Consider the following 22,051-nt stretch of genomic DNA (forward strand, 5'->3'; position numbering starts at 1 on the left):
GTAAACCATAGACTTCAGCGTCTTGACTCTTAGAACTTTTTTTAAAGAGAATAAAATTTCCTACAAAATTCTCTTCAACATTTTTCGTGCACCTTTGTTAGTTTACTCTCTGTAAGCAAAACAAGTTCGATTTCAAAAAAAAATTGACTTCTATAAAGGACCCGAGTAACACAGCTTGAATTACAGTGAAGTTGCTATGAGATTTTTTGAAAAACATTAAATTTTCTACAAGTTGTAATAAATGGTACTTTGGTATCATTCAATGCAACTGAGTATTGCCTTATCAAAATCCAAATGGGAATTCAGCCTAGATTCCTATATGGGTTTTCACAGGTCGTTTTCGGATGGATTCCCATTTGGTTTCCTATAAGAATATTAATCTGTTCTTGATTCATATACGCGTATCAATGAATAAACAGATTCTACAATAACAACAAACCCCAGATTCTATAGAAGTCACTTATATAGAAACCCAAATTCCTATATGAATTTCCCACAAAGAAATCCACATATCCAAGTTCTTATGTCAAGTTCCTACATGGGAATTCAGATACACTGTGAAAAATTCCCAACAAATTTTACTATGGGTGCATAGTAACACCGGACTATAAGAAAACTGATTCAAAATTTACAAGTGTCCCATAGTAAACGTATGCGCAGACTACATGATTGTGGCCTATGCGCATACGTTTACTATGAGACACTTGTAAATTTTGAATCAGTTTTCTTATAGTCCAGTGTTACTATGCACCCATAGTAAAATTTATTGGGAATCTTTCACAGTGTACTTATGGTTTCCTACATAGATTCGTATATAAATCCATATCCTCCTATATAAATTCCTATGGATTCCCATGCAATCCCACATGGATTTTTTTGATACAGTAGAAAGTTGAAAAAAAAAAATAATTTTATTTACACGTAAGGTAAAAGACCTAGTACTCGATTAGGGAAGTAGTATCCGATCACTCATATATTTGTATAGATATATTTAGTAAAATTTTGTAAATATAGATATACAAATACATGAGTGATCGGGTACTAGTTCCCTGATCGGGTATTGGGTCTCTTATACCTTATTTTTAATGAAAAATCTTTGAAATCAAATGTGAAGTACTTACACGGAAAAAAGCGCAGCTCAAAATTAGCTAATAATTATAGTCGTCAAATAAAAATTACTTTCCTAAGAGAAATTTACAATCCCAATCCAAAAATTACTATTATCAATGAAAAATTACATTTTTTTGTTGATTCTTACAATCAGTATTGTAAATTTTACGATTTGTAAAAGTTATAATACAGATTAGCAAAAATTAAATAAAGAATGGTAATAATCCATAATTATTTTACAACGATCGTTCTGGAAATAACAATATTCAAAAATCTCTTTGATAATATTACAATTCTGCGTTAAAAACATTTGTAAGAGTATAAATTTAATATTACAATTCATTAAGAATAAATTACTATAAAACTTATATTTCTTTTTATCTATTCTATAAAATTCAGTAGATAAAATAAAAAATATTAGCATAGAGTAGATAGTGATTTTCATTTGGAAACAACAGAAAAGTCACTCATGACTCAAGTTATGTTTACATGAATTTCGCAAAAATTATTCATTTATATCCCGATTATTACAATTTGTAAGATTATTAATTTTATTTTATAACATTTTAAAACTATTACTGAAAACATTGTAAAAAGAACTCGGGTATTCTAAAAATTATAATATCAAATAAATTTTGTTGAGGTATTGCAGTTTTTAAAACATCGATAACGTGAATTGCTACTTAGCGGGTAAAAATTACTATTTGCCATTGTAACTTTTAATACGAGAAATATAATATCGACTGCATTGTATTTTATTTATATTTGGCATATACTTCGAGATGACGGAAGGGTACCTGTAGCCGAGTGGTTAGCATGCTTGCACTTTAACTGGAATATTCGCAAGGCGTAGGTTCGAATCCCACAGTGGTAAAAAAAAAAAAGATGGTGGATTTTAAATTGGTATTGAGATATATACATAAATATATATATATACAGATAAATTCTGACGATATGTATATATATATATATATATATATGTTGGAAAATAGCTATTTTCGATACGTAGGATTAAAAAGAGGGTTTGCGGCATGCTTGGATTGGCGACACAAGTCTTGGGTTATGCCGCATTCTCAACGAGAACGAGTACATACATCTTTCTCGCACGAGCGAAGCGAGTGCGAGAGAGATGTAGGTACGAGTTCTCGTTGTGAATGTAACATATCCCTAGACGAGTGTTGACAATACATGCATACCGTATCCCTCTTTTTAATCCTTTGTATCGAACAATATTTTTTATAACGACTGCCTTTAAAGTTTAATCGAGAGGAATTCAATCATTTAAAGAATAAAAAATTACCTTCTAAATATAAACAATTGTACAAGTGTAAATAATAACAATCTATTCATGTTTTATTTTTCAATTGAATTCTATTAATTAGTTTATTAATTTTATTAATTAAAATCTCTGACTGTTTTTAATAATGTGAAAATTTTTATTGAACGATTAATAATATGATAATAATATTATTTTCACAATACAAACACACAAGTTATGATATTCAATAAGAATAAGAAACATATGATCACTATGCAGGTTTCCAATTGTCGTCTTTCTATTTGCGCATGTGCGAATTTCAGGATAAATGCGACAGTAGGAGTATATGGAGAAAAAAGTATCACTATCTTTTTCTAACTCGAGTGAACGACGGTTGCTAGGTAATTTGTATACATTTCCTATAGGCAATTACTTTTCAGCACAGTAAAATCATGCTGAAAAGTCCAACAGCTGATTTTTCGACATCGTTCTATAGTTTCGTCGAGCTATCGAGAGAAAGACCTATTTTACTCGCGCCACACGACGCTCGAATATTGAACTTTAAAGGCAGCAGTTATAAAAAAATTTTATTATTACACACAAGGAGACAATTTTTACTATTTGGATTAGTAAAAATTCAACAGCAGTCTCAGTGAAAGTTTTATTCTAAGATAGATTTTTTACTAAATTAAAAGGTAAATTTTATTGAATGCTTTAGTTTTGTACTCTGAAACTCAAAGTAATTTTACTTATAATTTAGTAATTCATAGGATTAAGCGATTATAATTTTTACTCATTTAAAAGGAAAATTTCCACATTATTGGACCGTTTCAAGTTTGCCTCGGCGAAATAGTAATTTTTATTTGAAAATTAACGAATATTACCAGATTTTTTTCTCCGTGTAGAATTCAAATTCAAAGTTCAAACTTGTTCAGAATATTTTTTTTTTACTTGATGAGCAGCAAAAAAACTTCACCTGAAACGAAGCATTCGATTACACATTAATATTATTAGATAATTATTAATATTACATTAAATAAATATTCTATTTACAGATGATGATGATGAAAAAAAATGTAGCACTTGCCGTCAAATATTAGAAGAACTTGAGACAATAGACGACGATACTGATAAACATGGAATACAATTCGTCAAATCAAAAGACGCTAAATTGGCTGCTGAAATTGGAATTTTTTCATTTCCTGCTCTTGTTTATTACGAAACTGGAGTACCCATCATGTATGACGGTAAGAGTCATTAATTTATATAATAAAAAAATATATAATTCATTAACGTGAAATTTATCATTTCACTAAAAAAAAGTAAGAGAAAAAAATTATGTACTTTAATCACAAAATGATTTGTGTTTATTCCATAACATTTTGGACAATTTATTAAAAACAAAAAGAAAAATTTTTTTTTTATTAACAGAATTTGGTATCTGATTGAAATCAAAATTATTTATTTATATAGACAAATAATTATTAAAAAATGAAATATAACGTACATGTGTGTTATTCAGATAGATAATTTAAAAATTATTCTATAAATGTGTGCGTGTGTCTGACTTTTATAGGTAATCTTAAGAACGAGGACAAAGTTCTGGAATGGCTAATCGAACAAAAAAGTAAGGAAACATCTAGAATGATGATTATTATTACGGGTGTACTGTTCTTTGTGACTTTAATATCGATAGTAACTGATATACCGGCTTATAATTATAAAAAAAATGAAAAAGCGATAGTGCCCAGACGTGCGCGTTCTCCATCTTTATAATTTATTTCCGGACTTATTTTACTTTAAACTTTTTTATTAAACTCTACTATATTTTCCACTTTTATTGCTACTTAATTAAAAGCATTTAAAAATTTTTTATTATTTTATTAAATTATCACAATAATTGATCCGATAATATTTAAACAGTTTCAGTAAAAATATCAACTAACATTTTTTTTTTAATATTAAATCCATATATTTTTTTATTTTTACAGAAATCTAAAGTCCTTTTATGTTTAATGTTTAATAATTTTTATGTGTAATGGAAAACAAAAAATTTTTTTTTATAATCCTGTCTATAGACGATAAAATTTTCGTATAATCCTAAATTATGTAAAACTTCCTTTTTTCGTACTCTAATACTCGTAAATTGCGCAATAGTCAATAATAATATTAATAATAATAATAATAATAAAACTTACATTTAATGTCTTAGATAAAATATTGCTCTAAAATCTATTCATTTTTTTAATACTTTTTTTTATCTATTTCTCTGTCTATCGCATGATTAATAACACATCGAACTATTAGCGCATTATTATCTTTGCTTACTAAGGAAAAATAAAAATAAAATTAATAAATTTATAAAGATTATTTAGCTATTATTAAATATAAAATTGCGTATGGGCTACACCTCCAGCGGCTAATTTACGGGAACTAATAATATTATTTATCGCGATTTAAATCATATGTAGTTAGTATTATTTATTAGACACAGAGTAGTTCGCGTATACGTGGTTATGATGATGACATCTCATACTCTTGGTACACAGGTAATGATGATAATGATGATAACGACGATAATAATGATGATGATGATGACAATGATGATAATGATGACGATGATGATGATGATGATAATGATAAAGATGATGATGATGATGATAAAGGTGACGACGACGATGATGATGATGATGATAACGATAATGATGATAATAAAGATGATAACGATGATGATGATGATGATAATAAAGATGACGATGATGATAATGATGATGACGATGATGATAATGATGATGATGATGATAAAGATGACGACGATGATAATGATAACGATGATGATGATAAAGATGACGATGATGATAATGATAATGGTGATGATGATGATGATAAAGATGATGATGATGATAATGATGCTGACAACATAAGTGAAGAAGATAATAGCATTGAAATGAAAAAAAAGCCTAGCAGAACTATGAAGAAAAATAAAGATAAAGGTAAAAAAATCACAAGATTACCTGAGTCATGACTATAAAGATTTGGATTTAAATTTCCTCAAAGTATAATATGTTTGGATCTGGCCAATGAATTCTCAAATATATATACAAACATAAAAAAAAATTCCAAACAAAATTATGAATATAAAATAATAAAAGTTACATTAATATCAACGAGATCGGCAATTGTAGTAGGTATTAATTTGGATTGATCGCAATCGAGGAATAGATATATCAACAAATCATAAGTTTTATGCGTGTCGAATTATTATATTATTTATATATTTTTTTATTTTTTACCGTAAATTTTTTGTTTTCAATTCCAAATTATTTTTACGCATAGTAGGAATAGAAAATCCTGGCGATCTTTATTTTTATACGTCAACAATTATACATACCCGTTGACGTACCCCTTGTACGGCTTGTTATTTTCACTCTTTATCGGCGTTTAAAATTTTTTTGCAGACATAAGCTGGTCTGGAGGCGTTTGCATTGCATTTATAATAATTTAACCTTTTTTGTCTTTTTTAATTGTTGTATTTTAACAATCGTTCAGCGCTCGCTTGTGCATTTCACTGTTCAGCTCATAAATAAAACTTTTTGCATTTTTAGCATCATAGCTTTTAACATTTACTTAAAAACTTCAACTGGTATTAAATATGAAATCATTTTTATAATATTATACTTTACAGTTAGTATTCATTTTAATAAAGTAGTCAGTTCATAAAAAATTTTCAATTGAATTTTAATTACCAGTGAAGTTGACTAAATTTCAAATGTATTTATTTAAATACTGATTATTACGTATTTAAATTATGTAATAGTATAGTTAATGATTCATTTTATTGCTTTAATATTTTCTAAATAATTTTATTATAATTTAATGCATGCTCGTATTAAGCGCCCTGGTGTTCTAAAGTTCTAAAGACTTTTTCAGAGTTATTCAGAGAAAAGTCTGAAAAATTTCCACCAGGGCGTTATTTCTAATGTATTTTTTACCGCATTTAAGTGACTAGTTATTCTTCTGCTTGAAATTTAACCCTGATTAGAAAAAATGATTCAAAACGATCCAATTTGAATACTATATAGATATACATTCATCATTGAGTAAATCATTTTCTTTAATCAAGGAAACTTATTAATGAAATATAAATCAATGAATAAAAAAAAAAAAATTATCTTAATAAAAATTTCATTAATCACTGAAATATTGCATTTAAGATGTAGTAACTAAAAAAATTTTCTTTGATTCATTACTTCTTCTAACCATTAATTAAATTTGTACCAGTAGCTATCGCGTAATCATTATTATTAAGTTTGACTTTAACTAGATTTGTTTAAAAATATTTCCACGCACGTTTTTTTTGCTCGATCAGTCTAACAAAAATGCTCACTCAATTAATCCAACTAAAAAAAACTTCCCATATTCTCGTTAACGTTTATAAAAAAAAGAACAGCCATTATTATGTTGTCTGACACGATTATTTGCTTACCGACAGGCGACGGCTGTTTCTACATCGGAATGGGTGGTAAAAACGCGAAACCCACAATACCCTCCTATGAGCCCTACCAGTGCTGTCCTGCTAATCTCGACCGCGGGACCAAGGTCGCCAAGGTCAGCCGCGTTTCACAATCAACGAAGACACAGATTGGTAACAAGTTATCATCAAGTCACTCTTCAACAACTTCTACTCCTACTACTGCATCAACGATTGCAGAACCTCAACTCAAGCCAATTAACAAATTGACTGCTAAGGAGAGCAAAAAGAATGCTAAAATTGGGACGGACAAGGATAAATCATCAAGCCAATCCAACAAAGTAACAAAACCGAAAAGAGGATTTTTCGGAAGTGGTAAATATTTAAAAGAAATATTTAAAATTCAGATCAACAAAACAAAAATAAAATAAACATCAATCGAAAAATATATAAAAAAAAAAAAAACGTGTCTTTAAATAAAGACTGAGAGAATAAAGTTGTTATATCCGGTGTTACAGTTGTCGCGGGAATTCCTTATCTCATGAAGGTTTGAAGTGTTAGCCGACCAGCAAAAGATCCTGATGAATACAAGCATCGTGCAACAAAGGAGAGACTCAAGTTTGCCAGTGTGCATTGGACGATGTCAGATCAACAAAACATTATCATCATAAATCAACCATGTCATCGTACTCATCATCTTCACTGCCATCCTCTCCATATTTATAAACATCATTTATCTTTTACACGATTATTCATTTATTTATTTATTTATTTATTTAAATTTACGCGGGAATATTAAATGGATTTAAATTTATAAATTTTATTATTTTCTGTTAATTTTAACAAACCAATCCATGTGTTCTGTTTCCGGGTACTATTTATTTAAATCGATCATTGATAAAAAAAAATCACTTTATCATTAATAATAATATATATTAATCTTTTATCGTATTGTTAAGTGCGCGTATAATTAATCTATTAATTACTTTTCTTTTCGTTACTTACCTTCTGTAACTTTTATGTAATTTCAATTGTACGTTCAATCGCATTTCTGTTTTCACATTTTAATTTATCTGTTGCCAAATAATTTTTAAATATTCAAAAGTTTAAAAAAAAATCACTAACGTTAAAGAAAACTTTTTTTTTCATATTAAAAATTTATAAAATTTTCTCCGCTCTCCGTTGCAATTTTTATTAACGATTAATTTACCGAATTAACAATTAATTACTAGGGTAAGATGGGGTAAAATAAAACATTGATAAATTTTCAGACTTTAGTGAGTTTAGTCTTCATTGTGATTTTTATTAAAAAGTCTGAATTTTTTTTACCTCATCTCTCTTTAATTAAAAAATGTACAATAGGAAAAAATATATTGAATTTGAATTGTAAAATATAAATTTATAATTTATTGTAAATTATACTTATTTATATAAAAAACGAAACTCATGTATACGGAGAAAAAAAAATCGATAGGTTACAATAAAAAAAATAATATTTCTTAATTTATTGTGTAGTTTTGTCATTATTATGATACGATCCTAGTACACAATTAATTATAAATGCGAAAGTTATTACGTAAATAGGGGTATGTACGTTTTATATTGAAAATTTTAATTTAGATAATCAATTTATTCTTGTAAAAAAAGGAATAAACTAAATGTTTAGTTCGCTTAACTTATAGCCATTCCAGAACGGTCCCGCCGTCAATTTTGGCAGTCATTTTTAGTAACAAATAAAAACCGTTCTTGAAAAAGTTTTTTACGATATGTTAATATTAGAAAATTTTATAAATCAACAGCTTGCCATATTTGGCGTCGAGACCGTAATAATTTTTTTTTTTCTATACCCTAGTGGATCCGAATTCACGGTAAATTTCTGTAAAATACCGCAATCTACGGTAATTTACCATTTACGGCAAATTTGCGGTAAACTTGCGACAATTTGCCGTAAAATTGGCAGCAATAGTGCGGTATTTTACCGTAAAATGCCGTACTTTAGGTATTTTCTCGTATTCTACACGCAAAGAAATAAATAAAATTTTATTCGGATTTTCATTAATTTTTATTGTTTGAACAATAAACCCGCATCAAAGAAGGTAATTCATAAATGATATAATATTGAAAGCGAAAAAGTATAAGAGTGATTCTCTAAAATATATTGATATAAAAAAAAATGTCACTTTTGGTCTTTAAATTTTATTGTTTGAAATGATGAAATACGTCATCTTGCCATGTACACGGAGAGAAATTTATGGTAACAATTACAATATACTATGGGAATGGTTCCTATAATGCATGGTAACCGGTTTTTTTGAAATGTTGATTATAGGAACGGCACCCATATATATTATAGTTATCATTACTACAATATTATAGTAATTATAGTAATCTTTACCATAATATTATGGTAACCGTTACCATAACGGTTACGTGCGTTAATATCCCTGGACAAAATATCCCCGGACATAATATCCCTGCCACAAAATATCCCATGAACAATATATCTCTAAGGTCATCGAAAAATGCTTTCTCTTTGCCTATTAAAGCATATAAATAAAAAATTTTCAATTAATTAAAAACATTAGTAGAGAACAATAATTATCTTAGTATCGTGATGTGCCCTTTTTTCACGGATTTTGTGTGTGTTTATTCGAAAATAGGCCCACACATAAGCTTGTTGTCGTGCTGGGCCCAAAATTCTAACAATAATATATTTACATTGAAACTTATTTATTAACATGATTTTTAATAGAAATTTTGAACTGTTGTGATATTTTGTCGGGGGATATTTTGTCGAGGGGATATTTTGTCAGGGATATTTTGTCAAGGATATTTTGTCCAGGGATATTAACGCCTGTCACCTACCATAACATTATGGTAATGGTTACTGTAATATTATGGTAATCGTTACCATATAATATGGTAAACATTACCATAATATTATAGTAACGTTTACCATAGTATAATGGGAACGATTACCATAATATTATGATAATCATTACCATATCATATTGATGATATTTCATAAACGTACTAGGAACGGTTACCATAAATTTCTCTCCGTGTAGGTATAGTCGCATCAGTAATACTTTAGGTTAATTCTTTCACATACATTGGAAGCCCACAAACACAAGTAAAATTTTTTTGTTTCAAACTATAAAAACTGATGCGCTTAAAAAATACTTTTTGACAATTTGATGAAAGTAATAATTATATAACATTGTATATAAAATCAATTGTTCGACATTGAAAATTTTATTTATCATACTGAATGTTTTTTTACTTTTTTACTATAAACTTTAATGTTCCAAATAGCGAATGTTGAAGCTGAAACGTTAAACTATTATAATTTCATTTTTTTATCTACCAAACAGTAATTTATATTACTTGTAACATTATTTACATATGAACTTTAAATTTCAATATTTAAATTAAGATTATCATAATTTATTCTATAAAACTACCCGGGTCAAAAAATTAGATCTGTTTTAAAATAAATGATAAATTCAAATATTTTTTCTTGAATTTAAGTTTATAAATCGTATTTATTTTATATAAGAATTTAATCTGTTTTTGCCCGTACTATTCCTTATCCAGGCCAATATCAGACTTATTTTCGTATGATATTTAGTCTGTTTTAAACCAAGTTTAGACTAAAAATAGACTTTTCTATTATAATTCATGGTCTGTGTTCAATTGTTTTTAAGGACAAAAACAGACTTTATTTACTATAATTTTTAGTCTGTTTTTAATCGCTTTTAGATCAAAAACAGGTTTTTTACAAATATAAATAATAATAATAATATAGATTCATAAATTTATTTTAATTTTCTTGATATTTGAAACATGCTAATGCGCTTCCGTAATAAGATGTCACAAGAATTTTGATGGTTTCTAATGCCAAAATATTTTCGATTTTATCCAGTAAATAAGGAAAATTTCTTGACATTTTAAGAGTCATTTTATCACTTTTATTTAATGCTATAAATATTCAGTCAAGACAATTAAAACATCAAGCTGTCAAACTTTCATTAACTGTCGACATCTTTAAACAAAATACACTAAATAAATAGTCAACAAAACATAATCAATTCTGTAACTTAATATATTTTTTATAAATATTGCTCATAAAAAAAAATATTACAAGTCCATGATTTAATCTAGTTTAGTCCTTGCAAATTTTCAGAATTAAAATTTTTTAAAGTTCAAGAATTAATCTAGTTTTGTCTGCCCGTAACGCAATTGCTTTTTAAAACAACAGATCAAAAACAGATTAAAAATTTAATAGAAGTTCAATAACAGACCAAGTAGTCCAATAACCGTCCAGTTAGACTAAAATCAGATCAAATCAAGATCAGATCGACCCGGGCACGAAATTACTGTTTAAAATGATATTAAATTGTGACCACATTCTAAATTTTTAGTTATCAATTATTAATTTTAATAATTCTTTTTTTTTGCGTGTACCGTATTCTACTGTAAATTACCGTAAAATGCGGCAAATTTGCAGTAAATTACGGTATTTTGCGGTAAAATGCGGTAATTTACCGTAATTCGGATCTACGAGGGTAAAACTTTAAAGTTTTATTTAATTATAAACTATAATTTTCTTTTTTGTTTAAATATAAATTATATTTTTTGCATTTTGAATTAATAACAAATAAATATATACTTAGTGTATGTATATAGATATTTTTCAGTGAATTTAAATTTAACTGCATGTATTTTAGTTTGTGTAAATTTTTTATTATATATATTATGAATTTTGTATTATAATTAATTTTTATAAATTATTAGGTAATATTTTGGATGAATCAGAAGTATTAGAATGGATGGTAAGGCAAAGAAACGACGCAAGTATTGAAAAAATAGATCGGGAACAATTGACAAAATATATTGAAACCAAAGAATTTTTAGCTGTAATATTTTGTGAGTAAAATTATTATTATATTTAAAAATTTAAATATTTAAACGTTTATATGAATATTTAAAAATTTTCATAGATAAAGAAGAAGATCCAGAAAGTCCACGTGTACTACGACATATCGAATTAATTGATGATGAAGCTTCAGAGTATGGAATAAAAATCGTCCAAATGAGTGACCGTTTAATGGCTAAAAAATATGGATTTAGAAATCCCCCGGGTATCACTTACTTTCGTAAAGGGAAGTATATTAATTATGATGGGGACATTGATGATGAAGAGGAAATACTTGATTGGTTGACAAATCCTGAAAATATGGAACTAACGGATCATATCGAACGAATAAACAAAAAAATGTTCCAAAAAATCCGCCAAACTTCGGATTATGTTGCAGTATTTTTTTGTGAGTGAAAAAATATAAAATTTATAAATAAGTAATTACTTATTTTTTTATTTTGTTATATTTCATTTTCGTTAATAATAATCTAACGAGTGTTTGTTAGATAGACAGTAAAGAGTGCAAACAATGCAGTAAAGTATTGACTGAAATAGAGCATATTGATGACGAAGCTGATCATGCTGGTATTAATTTTGTTAAAATTGATGATAAACAATTAGCTAAAGAATATGGAGTTTTTGCATTACCTGCGATACTATTCTTTAGAATGGGATCTAAAGAACCGGTTATTTATGCAGGTAAATATTTTTTTCATGCTAAATTGCGGTATCACTTTCTTGAAATTAATCAGGTAAAAATGCTTCAATCAGTGAGTATTCACTGAGCAGTAATAACAAATATATCACTGACTGAAGTACTTTTCACTGATTGATTTTAAAGAGCATTTATTATCAGCCATAAAAAGATGAAATATTAATTCTTTTTTTCATATTTTACTTCACGGCGGGTTGGTAAAAAAATATGAAAGTCTTAAAAAATGAATATTTTTATCAGCTTTATATAATTACATCTCATATATAATATACAATTTAAAAAAATATGTTTTTCAGACTTATAAACTGATAAAATAATCCCATTTTTTTTTATTTTTTATAAATCCGCCGATAAAAAGAAGATGTTATGTCCGAATTAATTTTAATTATATTAAATCTAGTAAAACTAGCTAGGCCTTAGCCAGAGCTTCGAGTTCATTTCTACTAGGGTAGCATAATTCTCAGGAACATGTAATTTGTATTTAAGGATTTTCTCTCTTAAAAAATCATTATCATCAATACAAGCAATAGATTCGCTCAAGTCAATGAGACAATTATTCTGGCCAAATATCATTTTATTCAGCAGTAATGGATCGATAATATCGCGTTACAGATGCCATAAGGGCATATACCGGCAAAAGGTCCTGGTGAAAAGCCATAAGGGCATATAAAAAATTTTTTTTCGGGAATCGACGTAGTTTTGTCCGAAATGTGGAGAAATGCTAAAAAAAAATTTTATATGCCCTTATGGCTTCCGTGACCCACTTCGGATGCCAGAAGGGCATAGCAAAAAAATTTTTTTTCGGGAATAGATGTATTTTCATCCGAAATGTGCAGAAATGCAAAAAAAATATTTTATATGCCCTTATGGCTCCCGGGACCCACCTCGGATGCCATAAGGGCATATAAAAAAAAATTCCATTATTTTTTCTAAGTCCAAGAAAATTTTTAGTTGGGCAAAAATTTTTTTTTTGCATTTCTACACGTTTCATACAAAAGTACGTTGATTTCTGAAAAAAAATTTTTTTGCTATGCCCTTATGGCTCCCGGGACCCACCTCGGATGCCATAAGGGCATAGCAAAAAAATTTTTTTTGGGAATCGTCGTACTTTTGTATGAAACGTGTAGAAATGCGAAAAAAAAATTTTCGCTTAACTAAAAATTTTCTTGGACTTAGAAAAAATAACAGAATTTTTTTTATATGCCCTTATGGCATCCGAGGTGGGTTCCGGGAGCCATAAGGGCATATAAAAAAAATTTTTTTCGGGAATCGATGTATTTTCGTCCGAAATGTGCAGAAATGCAAAAAAAAAAATTTATATGCCCTTATGGTTCCGGGGTGCCATAAGGGCATATAACTTGTTATATGCCCTTATGGCATCTGTAACGCGATATAATCTTTACACCTATGAGTAGTATGAATTTTCGTGTAATGCGGGTCTTTCAGATCATCTGGTGTCTCAACATTTTTTCTGTACTCGGGTTTTGTCAGTTTAAGGTGGCAATCGGCTCGTTTAATTGAGTTGTAGAGCTGATCAGATTTTCGAATTGTTTAGTTAAGTTATTTCAAAGATATTCGCAGATAACTGTTTTTGACCATTTCTTTCTCTAACGATATCTCTCGAACGCATTAACCGATCGCGATGGTTGAGGCGGCGATCGACGCGTTTTGTTAAGTTTTAGAGCTGACTAGATTTTGAAGTCGATTGTTCGAGCCGTTTCTGAGAAATCGAAAAAAACTAAAAAAAAAAAAAAATATTTTTTTCATAATTCGCAAATATTTTTGAGTCTACTTGATTTAATGATCTAAAATTTTTAGGAAAGTTGATGGCCAACAAGCTCTTTCGATTCCCACCTTAACCATCCAAATCGGGTAATTAGTTAAAAAGTTACAGAGCGTTCACATCCACACACACACACACAGACAGACAGACACACACACACATACGCTCGGACATCATTCTGAAAATAGTCAAAATAGCTTCCTAGGACCTCAAAACGTCGACATCGGATGAAAACTCGACTTTCGAAAATCGGGATGAAAACAATAACTTCCCAATTTTTCGAAAATCGTTGATTTTTTTGGCGGGAAGTTAAAAAACATTTTCAAATCGAAAAAATGAACAAAAACCGAGAAACTACCAATTATGGTGATTTTTGACAAAATCGATAAATTTAAAGCTTCGGGGCACTAAGAAAGAAAAATCGCAGCGATTTGAAATTTTCAGGGTTTTTTCAGGACACTTTGAGGTTGAAAAAAAGACCAAGATATCCTTTGTTCATCTGTTATATCCAAAGTTATAGCAAGATTTCCGAATATCCTTAAATTTGTGAATGTTGACCTATTTTTTACTAAACAATATCGCTTTAAAAAAATTTTTTCTATCAAATGCTACTAATTTTGCCTTATGGAGAATGTTTTCCAGTTTTTAAAACCCTGCTTTCATTTTCTGTACGACCAATACATCCGGAGTTATTGATTATCAAAGCCAAAATGGACTTTTTTGCTTTGATCAATGATAACTCGGCGCCAAATCGTCGTAGAGACTTTTTCAGGCCGCTAGATTAAAGGGCATAAAATTTCCTAGAAGAGTCATACGGTCGGATTATTCAAAAAAATCTATTGACGCCCATAGAGGTATTGAAAGACCAGCAAAAATTTTGAAAATTTTTTTTTTGTTGGTTTTCTTATGATTACTCCGGAACCGTACATGATAAAAAATTTTGAGGTCCAGATCTGAAAACTAGAAACTAGAGACTACAATTTGCTTCTTTTAATTTTCTTATACGATCATTTTTCACCGAGATACAGCATGTTGAAAATCACCTAAAAATTTCGGATTTTTTTTCTATCCCTTAATTTTTGTGACCAGTGTATGATATATTATAAAAAATCATATAGAGATTTTCGCCGATTTAATATAAAATTATATACAGTAGTAAATATATGTATTCCATATATGTAACTTATAAGTTTTTTTTATGTAACTTATAACCTTAAAATATATTGTATTGATATATTTCCTTTTATATTCAGAAAATATAAAATTTTTATATGAAATGAAATATATGGTAGCATATAATTTATATTATGTATGACACCATATATTTTCTTTGTTATATTTTAGCATATATTTTATTCGGTGTTTTTTTAATCTATATGGGTATGCATATTCGCATCAAATTAACTAATTTTGAAAATTTTCACTGCAATTAAAAGAGTATATTAAAATTTAGATCCGATTTAATTGGAGTTGGTCATACGAATAAGAAAGTTTTCTTTTCCATACACAATATAAATATATGTTTTTATATATGACCAGAATATATTTTTCGTATATGATAGAAATATATATTTTTATGTATGATAAAAATATAGTTTTCGTATATGAAAAGAATATATGTATGTTGAAAAAATATATATTTTCATATATGATAAAAATATATTTTTTGTATATGATTGACATATTTATTTTATACATGCTAAACATATACGGACTCGTATATAAGTATTATATTTTTTAATATAAAAAAAAATATATCAGAAAATATAGTTAAATTGACCACATATATTTTCTGATATTTATCATATATTTTTACATATATTTTATTTTCACACGGGTACGTTCCTTACCCGGGTCAAAAATAAAACTTGATTTAGACTTGGTTTACCAAGTCGAAATTTGGAGCCGTTTTTCACAAGACAAACTCGAGTTTTTTTACGGAGATATGAAATACATTGAGTTTTCGCCTTGGTTTAGACTTAACTGGCTTACTTAGTCACGATTTAAGACGAAAAAGTTGAAATCAAGTCGAAATTGACTTGGTTTAGACTTATTCGACTTAAAATGTAAGGCAAAAAAGTCTAAATCAAGTCGAAACTGACTTGATGTAGACTTATTCGACTTAAATTATAAGTCGAAAAAGTCAGAACTAAGGTGAAATAATTTTTTTATAACTGCTGCCTTTAAAGTTCAATATTCGAGCGTCGTGTGGCGCGAGTAAAATAGGTCTTTCTCTCGATAGCTCGACGAAACTATAGAACGATGTCGAAAAATCAGCTGTTGGACTTTTCAGCATGATTTTACTGTGCTGAAAAGTAATTGCCTATAGGAAATGTATACAAATTACCTAGCAACCGTCGTTCACTCGAGTTAGAAAAAGATAGTGATACTTTTTTCTCCATATACTCCTACTGTCGCATTTATCCTGAAATTCGCACATGCGCAAATAGAAAGACGACAATTGGAAACCTGCATAGTGATCATATGTTTCTTATTCTTATTGAATATCATAACTTGTGTGTTTGTATTGTGAAAATAATATTATTATCATATTATTAATCGTTCAATAAAAATTTTCACATTATTAAAAACAGTCAGAGATTTTAATTAATAAAATTAATAAACTAATTAATAGAATTCAATTGAAAAATAAAACATGAATAGATTGTTATTATTTACACTTGTACAATTGTTTATATTTAGAAGGTAATTTTTTATTCTCTAAATGATTGAATTCCTCTCGATTAAACTTTAAAGGCAGTCGTTATAAAAAATATTGTTCGATACAAAGGATTAAAAAGAGGGATACGGTATGCATGTATTGTCAACACTCGTCTAGGGATATGTTACATTCACAACGAGAACTCGTACCTACATCTCTCTCGCACTCGCTTCGCTCGTGCGAGAAAGATGTATGTACTCGTTCTCGTTGAGAATGCGGCATAACCCAAGACTTGTGTCGCCAATCCAAGCATGCCGCAAACCCTCTTTTTAATCCTACGTATCGAAAATAGCTATTATATATTAAGGCGAAAGTAAGGCGAATAAATAACTTTTTTTCGACTTGGTTTAGCAAGTCAAAAGTAAGGTGAATGACTATCGTGCTCGAAGTAAAGACGAATAAGTTGAAACTAAGATGAAAAAAGTTCAAAAAGTTGAAAAAAATTAAATTTAAGTCAAAAAAGTCGAGATCTTATCAAAAAATCGTCGGCAAATCGATAACTTCAAAAGAAAATAAGGCGAAGCGAGCCTGAATCAAGTTTTATTTTTGACCCGGGTACTCAGATCTGTCTTTATAAAATTTTATTGAATTTTATAAAATTTTATAAGATTTTATAAAATTCTATAAAATTTTATGAATTTTTATAAAATTGTATAAAGTTTTATATAATTTTATAAAATTTTATAAAAACATTTTTTCCCGGGATTGTTAATTTATATTATTGACTAAATACAGCAAATAGTTTAATAAATCCACAGAAATTATATCAAAATATTTTTATAATTTATATAAAATTTTGGTCCAAGTACTCGATTAGCTGTCGGAATTGAAAGATTTCAATGCGTATAATAATTATAATTGCTCTCCATATTTTTTTATAAGTACTTTTAATAATTTTGTTCGCGGATTCGATAACAAAACTCACTAATGAAAAGATCAAACCGATGGCAAGTAAAATAAATGCAAAGGTGACATCTTCAAAGTCTATCGGCCTGTAATAACTATCCGTTGATTTATCTTTTCTTATATTAAATTCCCGATCTAGCCGATTCAGTGCTCTTTTCCGCCATTCTCCAAAAACTTGTGATTGGTCTAAACGCATGAGAAAATTATTAACAAGATCCGTCAGTGGCCATCCATTACGCATTGGCAGAAATGCGATATCAAACTTTAAACCATTCGCAGAAGAGTGCAATTTGTATTTAGCAATTAGGACATCTAAATTTAATCTGGAATCAATACAAGCAATAGATTCACTGGTGTTAATGTTTGCTTCACAACCCCAATGATCAAATTTTACTTTATTCAGCAATAATGGATCTGTAATATACTCTTTACATCCTTCCTTAGCAAAAATTACTGTATAACGCGGGTCTTTTAGATCATCTAGAGTCTCGACATTTTTTCTGTACACGGGTTTTGTCAAAAATCCCGCCAGACGCCCAGAAAATGTCGCCTGCATTATCAAAAAATATAAAAATATTACGGAAAAAAATATCCGCATCTTTGCCGTGTCCATTCGGGTGTATATCGAATTATTTATCAGCAGTCTCAGGCACTCGAAGATAGCAAACGATAATCTTGAATTTTTTTTTGTTCGGTTCGATAAATAAATAACAATAAAAACCATTAGCAGAATAATTGTTGTAGCAATGATGGTTAACCAGCCGTAGAAATTAAACATTTTTTCCAATGGTGTCATTAGTCCGCGACTGTGGGTCACTATGATTTGATGACTCATTAGTAATGGATATGACAAATAAAAATAATTGCTAACATCTACCGGTTCAATTACCGTTCTAAACGACGTCTTATGTAAAATTAAATCTACTGAATGATTATTCAGTAGATAAGCATCCGAAACCTCACATTCATCATTGCCGGAAGAGTAAACATTAGTTATATTCAGTGTTATATTCAGACTTATCATTAACAACAATCCGATTGTTCCCATCTCTGGACCTAATTTTTCCCGTAGATAATCATGAGCAGTGTATATAGTTATTCGTTCATCAACAGGGCCACATGAGTCTGAGGATCGTAGTATTTTTATCGCGTAGCCATTCAGATATTTCGTTCGATCAAATATTATATTATCACATATATTTGAACCTGTTTAAAATAAATATCAGTTATTACTTTTCATAAAGTTGAAAGTAGGGGTGTGCGAATCGTATTCGAATCGAATAGTGACATTCGATTCGAATATTCGATTAAATAAAACTATTCGATTATTATCAAACTGTTTGAACAATTCAAATATTTGCACACCCCTAACTGAAAGCTTTGAAATAAATTTTGTTACATTTCAATCTTTCAATTTTAACTCAATTTAAAAAGAGTTTAATATTAAATCCCTGATATGCACGATAACGTGCCACATGGTAGGCTATTTCAAACACAGGTTTTTTTCTGTATCTTTAGACTCTACGTTAAATAAATAAGACTTACCATTCAAATTAAACCCAATTTCTTGGGAATAATGACCTAAAAAAAGTCTCCAGTGACCGTGATTATCATTCAAATAAACGTCATCGATTTTAAACCAAAACGGCGGTGCATAATCAGCAAAAGAATTCAATGTTACTATATCAATTGTGTTCGGTTTAGTTTCTGACATTGAACAATAGTATACTTTACAATTTTCAAAATGGAGTTGATATTCACGAAATATCCCTATTACTTCCCCGGAAGTATCTTTGTCAAATACAAACATTGTCTTGATTTTTAGTGAGGGCTCTAATATTATCGAATACACTGAAGGAATATCGGTAAAGTTATCGACAATCATTACAAGAAATCTTATTTCTCGATGTGCTACTATTTCATTTGTTATTTCGTATTCATTAGTCACAACAATATCACTAATTTCATTCGGCACTTGAAAATTCTCACCATTGGACCAATATCCAATTGTTCCTAATTCAGTTCCGCAATTTTCAAACAAATCTCTCTAATTGTAAAAAAAATAAGAAATTATCAAATTAATAAGCCGATTATTTATGTAAATTTATTTACCATCAGATTATTAAATAAATCGACGCCATGCTCTAATGCGACTTCTATTTTTCCAACAACCAAATTTTGAATCATACAAACGATTATTATTGCTATTAATTTCGTCATTGAAAGTATTATTCATGCACTTGTAAGTGCCGACTAGAGAGCTTTGAGTTTGAATCCTTACTAAACGTTTTCGGGCTTCAGCTTATGCGTTAACATTTCATCGAAATTGTGATATTAATCGAGGTAAATAAAATATAAAAGACGCACCCAATATTTATATTTTGTTATACTTTCATTCATTTATTATTTATCTAAGATAAGTGACCAGCGAGTTTTTTATTTTTAAACATTTCCTCAATTTTAAAATCTTGTCAGTCTTCAACTTTCCTGTAAATTTCAGATCACTCGATCAAATAAAGTCAGAGTTCATTAAAAATTACAAACAAAAAAAAATTTCTCTAAAGCTTTTGATATTAAGAAAATCAATTGTAAAGATGATAAGGAAGAAAAAAATCGAAGAATCTCTCATGTAATTTTTGGCGAAAACGATAAATCTAATGCTTCGGAGCACTAAGAAAGAAAAATTGCAGCGCTATGAAATTTTCAGGGGTTTTTCGGGATACTTTAAGGTTGAAAAAAACCGACGGTATTCTTCGTTTATCCATTATATCCATACCCAGTACACACGTTGACGTAAATTTGACGTCAGAGTAACCTTACGCTATGTCATTATTTACGTAAGATATGCCATGAATGAGTCAGGTGTGAATCATTATTTCCTACTTTTTTACGTAAGGTTATGATGTAAAACTAATGAAGTAAACATGATGTAATTGTGATGTTTGTGTGACATTCTATGACGTCAATATGACATATAGGCGATGTCAAAATTATCAATCTGGAAAAAATATTAAAATAAAAAAAAATTGAAACATCGAATTTTTGATTTGATTGTTACCGCGCGAATATATTACAAATTTAGAAACAAGATTTAATAGCATAAGATAATGAAAAGATCCTGGGCGTCTGCTGGGCTCGAACACGGCTCCGCTTGGCTGGTAATCCCGAACGCTGCTCACTGGTCCACATCATGAAAGTTGGAGCTTAGTGTTTAATTGGTGTATTTATCGTTAAATGCCGGAAAAGACGGAGTTTATAATTTTTTGTAATGGTTTTTTACAAAATTTTAAAAAACTCCATGAACTTTTATGAAATTTTATAAAGCTTCATAAAATTTTGTAAAAACTCAATATTGTATAACATTTTTTAGAAACAATAATACTGCTGAAACTGGATGATAATTTAATAGAATCTTATCAATTCCCAGTGTAATTACAATTGCTCTCCATATTTTATTATAAGTACTTTGCATATCTCCATATTTTATTATAAGTACCGCAAACGATAATCTTGAATTTTTTTTTTGTTCGGGTTGATAAATAAATAACAATAAAAACCATTAGCAGAATAATTGTTGTAGCAATGATGGTTAACCAGCCGTAGAAATTAAACATTTTTTCCAACGGTGTCACTATAATATCATAACTAAATTGTAATGAATATGACAAATGATAAATATTAAATACATTCATTGGTTCATCGTCCATGATCAATCTAGTGGGAAGTAGTGTCAGGTCTATTGAACTATTTTGAATCAATAAATGGTTGATCATTCCCTGATAGAAGGATTTCTTAGCATGTAAAAAGATTTCTTAGTATTTAAGAAGTCATTTCTTAAACATCATTTTTTTGTATTTCCCAGAGAGGAAAGTATCACGGGCCCAGACTTGGGCCAACTTTGTGGAACCCTGTTCCAAGCTTGTAAAGAGCAATTTAATTAATATTTTCGACTGCAATTTTGTCTACGCAGCGTTTTCGCGCGCTAGCGAAAAAGGCCTTGAGCGAAAAAAATGTTTTTATTAAAAAATTCGGACATAACAAAGAAATTAAAAATGAAAGCATTTGAAAATTATTAATGACGAGTGCGACCGCATTTATGCATAATTCCATTTTTTTTTTTAATCTTGTAGCATAACTTTTTTCTAATTATTTAAAAAACTTATAA

At 28.8% G+C, this 22,051-nt stretch overlaps 1 protein-coding gene across 4 annotated transcripts in view; it reads left to right on the forward strand.

The window, feature by feature from the left end:
- Nucleotides 1–22,051, forward strand: part of LOC130676540 (uncharacterized) — a 55,415-nt gene that overhangs the window by 16,858 nt on the left and 16,506 nt on the right. For all 4 annotated transcript variants that reach the window (XM_057482851.1, XM_057482853.1, XM_057482852.1 and 1 more), the window contains 4 exons: nt 3,424–3,615; nt 11,637–11,768; nt 11,843–12,166; nt 12,271–12,459. In XM_057482851.1, the coding sequence (XP_057338834.1) occupies nt 3,424–3,615; nt 11,637–11,768; nt 11,843–12,166; nt 12,271–12,459 (837 nt within the window). The remainder of the gene's footprint in view (nt 1–3,423; nt 3,616–11,636; nt 11,769–11,842; nt 12,167–12,270; nt 12,460–22,051) is intronic.

The sequence above is a fragment of the Microplitis mediator genome, chromosome 10, assembly GCF_029852145.1.
Source record: "Microplitis mediator isolate UGA2020A chromosome 10, iyMicMedi2.1, whole genome shotgun sequence".
NCBI lineage: Eukaryota > Metazoa > Arthropoda > Insecta > Hymenoptera > Braconidae > Microplitis > Microplitis mediator.